At 35.7% G+C, this 10,771-nt stretch overlaps 1 protein-coding gene across 2 annotated transcripts in view; it reads right to left on the reverse strand.

The window, feature by feature from the left end:
• LOC108368809 (uncharacterized) overlaps window positions 1-10,771 on the reverse strand; it is a 37,066-nt gene that overhangs the window by 17,681 nt on the left and 8,614 nt on the right. For both annotated transcript variants that reach the window (XM_017623727.1, XM_017623728.1), the window contains one exon: window positions 144-1,800. In XM_017623727.1, coding sequence (XP_017479216.1) covers window positions 144-1,719 — 1,576 coding nt within the window. In that variant the 5' untranslated portion in view covers window positions 1,720-1,800. The remainder of the gene's footprint in view (window positions 1-143; window positions 1,801-10,771) is intronic.

The raw sequence follows: 10,771 nt of genomic DNA on the forward strand, positions 1-10,771 counted from the left end.
GAATTTTTCGTTTTCTTGATCTTCATTAAATTTTGACTAGTGTTGCTAAACAAATATATGGATCCAGCTTTCCCCAGATGCTTTCCCCGGTTTTACTAAACTGCACTTTGTCACGAAATTATAAACTAAATTTAATTACTCACCATCTGGCCGTCCTGTCCAGCAGTTGGCCGGTGAAGCAATAGCCAGCATTAGCAGCGATAAAACCAATAGTTTTGTTGACCAAGGCGGCACACCCATTATACCCAGAGAGTAGAGGCTCTTTCGCGACAGCAGTGGTATTACATCTAGAAAATTGTGTCGTTGTAGTTGATTTTGGTGTGGGTGTTGCTGGCTACCCAGTCGCCTACTATTGTACTCCATCAAATCACGCATTTCCTCTTGGCCAAACATTCCATTGAATTCCTCTTCTTTGTTTGCTTCTTTCACCGCCTTTCGATCAGCCACCGTACAAATATCACTATTTTCCTTAAAGCACCTGCAGTCTAAAGTTGTCGTTGTTTGCGAATTTCCTCTTAATGTTGCCCCAGCAGCACGGAGCGCGGCATTTATGTGGGCGACCCCAGACGCCAAAGCATTTTTTCTTGCATTAATTGCTGAGGCGAGAAATTCAAATGTCTCTTCCATGCCCACTCGCAGTGGCGCAGAAGTGGGTCGCCACAGTATTCTATGCCGCCATTGTGATTGTGATTGCTTTGGGTGTGCGATTGTTTGCATCGTTAGCAGTGGTCGTTTCACTGGCATCTCTCGGTACTCTCGGGATTGTGCTCCAGCACCGACATTTCCTAATCTATTCTCCTCTTCAATTGGCATAACTAATTGTCTTTTGTTACTTAAACTAAAATTATCCTCTAGGCAAGGGGGTGGTGTTGTCTTTAATGTGCTTGACGCCGCATAGCTGTTGTACGGCGTTGATGTTGAAGATGACGACGACGATAATGTTGTAGACGTTGATTGCGCTGATGACACCGTTGCTGGTGTTGTTGCCCATATCGCTTTTGTTGTTGATAGTCTTTGTTGTGAGCCAGATTTTGAGTTAATGCAGTCACCAAATGCAGACCTCTCAACTTTGCTTGCTGTTGTGCTCAATGTAACTGGCTGCAGCGTTGTCAACGTGGTTGCCCTAATCTCCGCCGCATTTGCCAATTGCAACTTTGGTGATATTGCAAAATCTTCACACGTCCTCTGCATTCTTCTTGATGTCTTGACTTGCGTTGCTAAATATACCGTATAGTTGCGTGAATATTGCGCCTGGCGACGTTCTCGCTCGCTTCTGGCTGGCGCTGGTAACGTGCGGATGTTGTCCCTCGTACAACTTGGCAGTTGGGACATCACATGTTTGCGATAATTTTTATGTTCGCGCTGACAGCAATTGCTTCTCAAATTCGCGCCCATGCTGTCGCCCCTAGTGACAACTTGTGTTTCATTGTGGCTATGAGCGTGGCTGTGGCTGTGGCTGTGGCTGTGGCTGTGGCTATGACTGTGGATATGACTCCACGGCTGTCTCCTACCACTGTCGGTTGCATTGGGACTGTCGTGACCATAGCTGGCGTCGTCGTCCTGATCGCTGTCTACCACATCTACGCATCTTACTTTAATGTTTAGTGCTGTTTCTGTTTTAATTTTTGTTTTTGTTGTTGTTGTTGTTGTGCATTCTGCATGAGGAACATTTTGATACGAATTCAAGCTAGGCGGTGAATACGTTATTGTCGCCTTCATTGGAGTAGTTGGTGCTTTCTTTTGTTGTTGCTTCCACTGCCACTGCTACTTATTCTACTTCTTTAGCTGCCCCGTCTCGCACTGCAACATAAAAAAATATGAAATAACCCCAATGAGTAATCTTATAAAGTAATATGATTTTTATGTTCACACACATGTATGTACATATGTATGCACAATTCACATAAATAGGTGTAATTAAATTACATGTATGGCTATTCATTAAAAAAAAAACTACATAAATACATAATTATATTCTTGCTTTCTTTCTTTCTTTTTGATGACTATAATCTTGTATGTCCATATGTATGTATGTAGGTTCATTTGAGTGTGTCCGGAAATGCAATAAAAGCGAATGTAACATCCAGACAGTGCGGTTGCTTCAAAACTCTTCATTCTTATGGATCTGTTCGTGTACATTGGTGATTTTATATGTTTGTGAAATTATTTATATACTGCCTACATTATTTCAATGCTTCTCTCCTTAGTTCGTCTGCGAAAGTAGCTTAGACGAATACCAACCGTCCCGTTTTCGGCGGGTACAATATTTGCCGGGACGCAAAATGTCCCGGTTTTTGGCAAAAAACAAAAAAAAAAAAGAAGACATCTCGTTGTAAAAAATTTAGAACTCTTTAAATATTTATGGCTTTATTCACTAAAAATAAAACCGCTTTAAAGAGCGTTCCAAAGTGCCATTTTCATACAAATTTTCGATTTATAAAGCACATTACGTTGTCAGTTGCAAAATAGCGACTGCTATGCATTATTTGTAACTTACTTTGTAAAGCGGCTCTGAGGTATGTCTGATACCAAATGTACATTCTAAATTCCTGCTTACATAAGGCGGCCACGTCTTTGTTAAAGTAAGGGAGATTCGCCAGTGAAGTGGTAAGGACCGCCGGGTGAAGTGTAAGTTGCTGGTAATGTATTGCACTTCACTAGAAAGCTTACCTCGTTTAACTTTAACTTTAGGTGTGCTCGTCCTTAGGTTATTAGCTTTTCTTTTTTTGTTACTTATGGCATAATTTCAACATTTTTTTTTTTCTTAATAGAAATTTTCCAAAAATACAGCATTCAAATTGATGTCGTTTGTTACATATTATGTATGTAATTTTACCTACCCTCTTTCCTAACATTAGGTTTGTTTTTTACATTTTCGGGCTAGTTTTGGGGAAATGAGCGTAATTACGAAATTTATGGCCAAGAGGGAACCACATACATTCTCTATACCAGGGATCAAATCAGACATTTCTAGAGTTTTTTGAGCTAGGTGAGGTACTGTGATGAGCGGAGGATGCAATAGACCTACTGGTCTCTGTGCTTGATTCAACTATCTATCTATCTAAGTATGAAATACTCTCACAAAAGTGAATAAACTGCCCAATACCACGGGAACGCAAAAAAACCCATTTTCGTGCCCGAAACTAAGAGCTCAATTAGACACTGACGTAAAACCGTAGACCGTGTCAGCTGATATGACCTATCTTATGGGATTCTGGTGTTAACGAAAACTCACCAATCGAAGAAAAACAGCTAAATATTCACAAGTTTCCTAGCTAAAATTTGAATGTTTAAAATGTTTCCTCTTCTTCTAGCAGTTTAAAAGTTTTCACAAACTCTCCCGGAAAAATAGTCCGGCCGACTTCGGGCTTGTGAGAAGCAAATATTACTCGCTCAATGTGGCTCTCATCAGCCCAAGAACCAACCAAAGAAAAACAAATTGTGTACTTTCGGGCACCTGCGGGCGAGCAAAAGGACAGACTTGTTGTGCGTCCCGGTTTCATGAATGCAAAAGTGGGCAACCCTGTATGTAGTGCATAATGCTGGTACATACATAAATATATACAAAGCTATGTACATAAGGAGCTGCATCCGGCAGTTAAAAAACTAAACTAGTACCTGGGTGCTTCCTTCAGCTTCAAAACACTCGCTTAAATTATTTTCGTGAAATTGACTGTAAATGTCGGTGTAGGCGTAGGTGTGTAAATTTCCAGATATACATACATATTTATTGTATTATATTAAATTTACATAGAGCGTACATTTTTCATTCTGAACTAAAGTGGACGTTGAGTTAACAATTCAAAAACGTTTAAAACTTTTTCAGTTGTTTTCCAAACCAAATTTCTGGAAATAAGACAACATTTGCTCTCAGGAGGAAAATGTATCAAAAAACTTATATGTGGACAGTCAGTTGTATGGAAGATGTAAGTTATCTTGCTGATTTTCTTAGTAGACCTTTAATGATTGATAAGAAAAAAATGCTTACTTAATAGGTTTGAGCCCATCAACATTAACACTGATAATAATTTCAGTCTCAAAGACCAAGACTCTCCCCTCTTGCCATAAAGTGCTCCTTTGGACTTCGCAGGCAATTAAGAATTTTAGTCCTCTCTTGACGAACAAGAGCCACACTCCATAAGCCACTCATCATTTCCCTGCTTTGTATATGATTAGAGTATACAAAAGAAAGATTTGGAGAAAGATTTACCTTGCCTTTACACATTGGTGATGGCAAGTGCCGCAAACGATGGAATGATGAGCTGTATGAGCTTTTCAACGATATAGTCGCGCTCCAAACACGAAGAATAAGGGCAGGTATTTAACGTCTGAAAAGTTTATCTTTTAAAACTTGTTCCGTCAAAGTTGACCACCATTCAAGAAAGTCCCTAGCAGCTGCCAAGCAAAAAAAGTGTCAAAACACAACTGTTATTTTTGAAACTTTTATTTGAAAAATAGACAATGAATAAAATTTTATTATTAAATCCATAGTTATAAAAAAAAAATTATATTACTTGCTTTAACAAAAACAGAGAATGTGTATGCTTATTTGCATAACGAAAAACAAACTACATAATAGGGCCCCCTAAACCACACGAAAACATTGCGCAACCCGTGACTTGTACAATTAAATATTGTGAAAATTACTACACAATAAAATTGCGCAAACCTTGTTTTTGAGAAACGTTGCTCAAGTAAATATGTGCCGAAATATGAATGTGCGTTGTATATTTTGATAGCTTCAGCTTCAAACACAAAAAAAAAATAATATAAAAAAATTTATTATTTCTTTTCTTCGCTCATATCCATATTTTACAGCACGATCTGAATACCAAAATCTCAAAGCTATACTAAAAAATGCACAGTTGTGGCCATACGCAACATAAATTCTTGTACAACAACACAAGTATAAGCAAAATATCAAACTGATTTGATTTTAGCGCAATAACTGTGACACGCACCGCACGCAATAACTGTGACCGACGCAAGTCCGATATTGCGCAATGCGTTTGTGTGGTTTAGGGGCGCGTGCAAAGAAATTCCGGGTTGTATGTCCCTTAAAAGAGTTGCCAATTTAAACTTATAAATATCTACATATAAAATTTTAGGACTAAAAAAAAAATTATTTGCCTTTAAAAATTCATTTCTGCCAGCGAAAAGTATTAAGTATTATTATTATTTCCCAGCCAGCAAAATATCCGGAAACGTATCCGAAAATGGAAAAAATTTCGTATAAAAACCTGATGTTTCATCTGTTTTCCAATTCCGTTTCGGACGTTTTTCAGATCAATTCTCCCACTAAAGTGTTCAGCCGAAACGTATGTGCAGAAAACCATCGCAAATGGTTGTAAAACGGATGCGCTTTCTTGAAATTTGTCTGATTCAATTTTTCGTTGAAAACGATTTCATTATGAACTTCACAGAAACTTTTTCATAGTTACTGAAAACCAAACAAAAAACAATTTTAAGATTCAGCAATTATTTCAATTTAATTTGAATAAATAATTTTAATGTATTGCTTCTGACGGAATTCGAGCCTGGGACCTCCTGAAAGCTAACAAATATAGGACACTTCTCTGCACACTCAGCTACTGACGAATACGTATACATGTTTTCAAATGCTCAGTTTGAACAAATATTTTAAAATTATTGTTTTGAAATAAGATGATGACATTTTTTCGGATACGAAAAATTAACAAATATGGAAATCGTTTTCTGAACGTTTCCGGATACGAAAAATGTACAAAAACTGCACTTTCGGCAAAAAGTACATTCCTCTGCTGGCTATGTTGTGAAACAAAAAAGTATCAAATCTTAAAATTTGTAAAAAAAAAATGGTATCGAAAATGATACAATTGTACCAAAACGGCAACGCTGGTCACTAGTCCACTTTCAAAAGGGAGTTACATATATTCATACACACATACATACTTATGGGTCATTCCATACAATATTTACACCTCAATATTTTTTTGGGGTGAAATATACAACTTTTTTATATTCTTTATCGAAAAAAAAGAAGACATCTATTTTTTTATTTCGTCATGATATTCGAAAATCTCGAAAAAATTCCCGAAATTTTGAACTCACGGAGAAGTATCTTTTTTTAATTGTTTGCAGTTAATAAACTATTTGTCGGAGAAAATCAGTTACGGCATCAAAATGTGCGTAATTACCTCGGCTTTCCGTGAGAGTGTGACATAGATTAAAATAAAAAAAAAAAATTGATTAGAAAATCGCATTTTTTTTTTTGTTTATATTAACTTCGTCATGTGTGATTTTTTTTTTCAACCCGAATAGTTGTCAAACTTTATGGAGTAAGCTGTAAACATTTGAGAATGGAAACACCAAAACTGTAGAAGTTACGAGTTTTTTCATACCTGTGTACATAAAGTTTATACTAATGTTCCCCGTGAGTTCAAAATTTCGGGATTTTTTTTCGAGATTTTCGAATATCATGACCAAATAAAATAATAGGTGTCTTCTTTTTTTCGATAAAGATTTGACCCCAAAAAAATATTGAGGTGTAAATATTGTATGGAATGACCCTTATACAAATGCAATCTAACATACTGGGCTATTTGCATTTAGTATTTAAACTAAATATTTCTTAAACATTGGAGGCACTATCGTCTGCAGCACAGCAGGGCACCGCATAGAACCACGCCAAAGTCGCTGCGGCACTGCTCCTCCTTGTTATTTATCGTTTTTATATTCAAAAATGACACATGCAGATGCAGAGATACTCGTAAGCACATCATACATAAATACATACGTACATACATATTTTTTATATATAGGTATAGGTAAGCTTGTATATTAGGGTGAACAGCAAGCATTTCGTATATTTTTCCAACGTATGTAAGCTACATTTTGTTTTCTAGGTTATAGTAAATGAATTTATTTTTAATGAAATTCAGTTTCATTATTTTTTCGTAAGTTGCTTTGTTACTTTTCTGATTACTTGATTCGATACTTCAAATTTAGTGCCTTCTGAAGCATTTTTGATGAAACTTTTAGTTCTTAAATAGCTGTCTGCAGCTCTCAAGAAAATCGGGAAAATTCATATGTACATACATATATTTAAAATGACGCCCTAGAAATGGAAAAGAGATTTTCTTCTATAAAAATTTCTGAAAACAGTTTTTACAACGACAGCAAAGTAATTTTTTTACTACTAGTATCGCCCCGTTGTCGAAATTCGACCACCTCACTTTTTTACACAATTATTAATTTTGCTTGGGTAGTTTTTATGTCCAGCAGCACCTGTTTATCGTCTAGGTCACTTATATTGTTTGGTGGAGTAATATACATTCTGTTAAATGATTTTAAAATTCATAGCAGTAGTAGGGAGGAATAGATTTGTATGGGATATCGTTAGCGTATTAATATATACTATAGATAGAAATTGAAATAACTCGGCTCTGGAGCCACCTATCAGGTCCATCTTTTGCAGGTATATTTCTCTTGATGGAAGTAACACATATATATGAAGCAAATCAGACCATAAATGAAATTTTTCGGAAGAACTCGACTCCTGCGCCACCTAACGAAAAAAAAACAAAGTTCGCACCTCCTCTTTGAAACACCTTGCTATCAGATGAGGAATAATCATTCAAAACGGTTGAGAAACATAGGAGCAGTAGGGAGGAATAGATTTGTATGGGATTTCGTTAGCGTATTAATATATAAATAATGAAAGTTATTTCTTGAGAAATGCCGACGGCTCTTAAAATACCAGTGCGTGCTGGAATTTGTGGTTAATTTAGTTATTATTTTATTCAAGTTGATTTGGGATAATATTCTTTCCACATTTACTGTGTCGACTAGAATGCAAAAGCCAGCTGAAACCATTTGTTTCAAATTAAGAAACGCGTCTACTTCGAGGACCTCTTTGATCTTAACCATTCCAAAATAAAAAAATGTAAATTATACTTGGAGGTAACTTAAACAACTGTAAGCTTGTCTAAAAAAACAGTAATTTAGAGTTAAACTTTGAATCTGGCAACACTGATCGTGCCTAAAACTATGCACTCGGTGACCCGGTGTTCGGTAATTTTTTCTCACATATTTTGTTTGTGCCAAATAATTATATTATCGGTTTACCAATTATCGAATTATCGTGATTGCAAGCTTGATAGTTTTTCTGAGAGTTGTTAAACTGATCAGCTGTTCGATATGTATTCAATTTTAAATCCGGTCGCTGCCGAAAGGCATAACACATACGAGTAAGTAAAATTCATTAAATTTTCTGTTACCATTTATTTCTTTATAGTCTAAAAGCTACGAACCAGCTGTTCATAAACTTAGTTTACCAGATTAACGAAAGGAATCTGAAAAGGACGTTCACAGTTGATAAAATTACCGTATACCAACTAGCAGTATACGAAAATTACCGAAGTGGATGTGAAGACCCTTACAGATTTTTTCCAACTTAAAAAATTCAATAAAATTTTATTATGTTTGGAAAGGCAACCGTGGACACTAGCTGGGAGTGAAACTTGCAAATTCGCGTCCGTGCCTATCTCTTTGACATGTGTATGTATGTAATTGCATAGACAGATGGCAACGTTTATCCGAATTAACAACGCAACTGATCTGTTCGAAATTGTGTCCTGATTGTATCGGATTAACCGAGTTGCGAGGTCGAGGGTTCTAGTCCCATCGCCAGCAAAATATTTTAATTATAGTTTTTGGGACCTTTTTTAATAAAATTCAACTCAGAAAACTGAAATTCACTTGAAATAATTATGTGAAATAACATAAAACAAAATAGTAAAATAAATGATTATAAAATGAAATAAAATAAAATAAAATAGATATAGTGTCCTAGACCGCACGTCCCCCTATAAAATGGGAGGAAATGTTTTTGTTGCAAAACGCACAAATTTTACCAACCAAATAGGGAGTGTCCTATCGTTTGGTGGTATTATCGCATTGCATTCTCGACTGGAAGTGGATTAAACTATTCGAAAGTCCATGTTTTTAAATTAGACATCCATGTTTTTACTACAGACTCGGATTCTGAGGCTAAAAATACGTAATTTCTGTTTGAAACTTTTTTCTCGTCCTGGACTTCTTAAATTAGTGAAAATTTTTTTTTATTGGAAAACGAAAAAATATGACTTCTTTTTTGTTGTTTGTGTTTCCGACAGGGTAGGAGTATGATGTATTGTGGAAAAAATATGAGTTACCAAGCCGGGATGCTCTATCTTTTAATCGTATTACCGACTTTCGGTTTCGAGGTCTAGAACGCCCTGTAAAATTAAAAAAAAAAACAAAGATTACTTTGAGGAATGGATGGGAGCGTGGATCGAACCTGGATGCTAGCGACTTTTTAGTACACAATTCTGACCTCTCATCTACCGCCGATGCCAAACTTGTTTGTTTGCTCAGAGAACGTAGAATACAGAAAACATGGAAACTAGCTTGGACATCCACTTCGTCGGCGATTTTGCATTAACCATACTAATTCAAATGAGTTCAATTTCAATTGGACTTCCATATGAATTGTTCCAGGCTTGTTTTGCGCGAATGGCTTGGTACGGCAAGGAAAAATCTTATTGGAGTAAAATATAATCCAACTGGTTTTTGAAAGAATCCAATAAAGTCGAAACCAAATATATTTTATAATCTCAAAGAGGTGTGGCTTGACAAGTTGCAGGCCTATTATCTTTTAGAAGTAACTAATACCTACAACAATTTATTTCACCTTAGCTTGCTTAAGCATAGCGGTTTTAAAATACAGTATCTGTTCTAAAATACAGTATCTGTTAAATCGATCAACCTAACTTTTGCATACAATTTTATGTTGGTTTCCATACATTTCTATACATTCGTAGGTATTTATATGTACATACTATGTATGTATGCATTTATGCATGCTGAGAGAAACGGGCACAAGTTAAGTATTTCTGAAGTGATATGTATATATTTTTACATAAGCACATCAAAATGATATTACAAGCACACATACAATATAAACTTAAGAGAATGTCTTTATGTGTATGTATGTATGAATGTAAATAAGACTACCGTGTCACAGGCACTGGTCGCGAGGTATATATTAACATGCATACATAAATTTATATTAAAAAATAAATTACAAAATTATACCAGTCATTTTAGTTTCATTTTCGGAGGGACAGCGTATGCAGATGAAGTAAGACGCTTTAGGGCGCCTCAGCACACCTGACAAGGCCTATTTTAATATGTACATTCATACAATGTGGTAAATACATATGTATCTACACATCTACATATCTACATTAAGATATTCTTTTGAATACATATGCACGTACATACATACATAAATGTGCCTCCATTTAAAGGTGTCTTCTCTGGGCGACAAACATACACGCATGCAAAACATAAATATGGATGAACATATAATAAGTATATACATAAATAAGTTCCAACAATATTAGGCGACAGCAAAGGGATGATAAATTTTAAAATTTATGCAGTCAAGTTGCAGTACACCAAATAGTTGGACGCCTACTTCCACTCTACTCGTCGTACCATTTCATTTTTCCGTGCATTCTACTGACATAAACTGGCAGATATGCTATAAATATTGGAATAAAAAAAAAAAGTGTAGACGCGACGCTTTCATTTCTTGCACGAATAGTGGATTTTCAAATGAGCAGAGAAATGCACAGCAGTATTTGTGTAAATATATTTTATTAAGTAAGGAATTTATATGATTTACGTGGGGATTAAAATGACTTTAATCAATGCCCTAAATTTTATATACATAGATATGGCGACA

This window comes from Rhagoletis zephyria, unplaced genomic scaffold (genome assembly GCF_001687245.7).
Source record: "Rhagoletis zephyria isolate East Lansing unplaced genomic scaffold, Rhagoletis_zephyria_1.1 Rzeph_scaffold_03336, whole genome shotgun sequence".
NCBI classification, from domain to species: Eukaryota; Metazoa; Arthropoda; class Insecta; order Diptera; family Tephritidae; genus Rhagoletis; species Rhagoletis zephyria.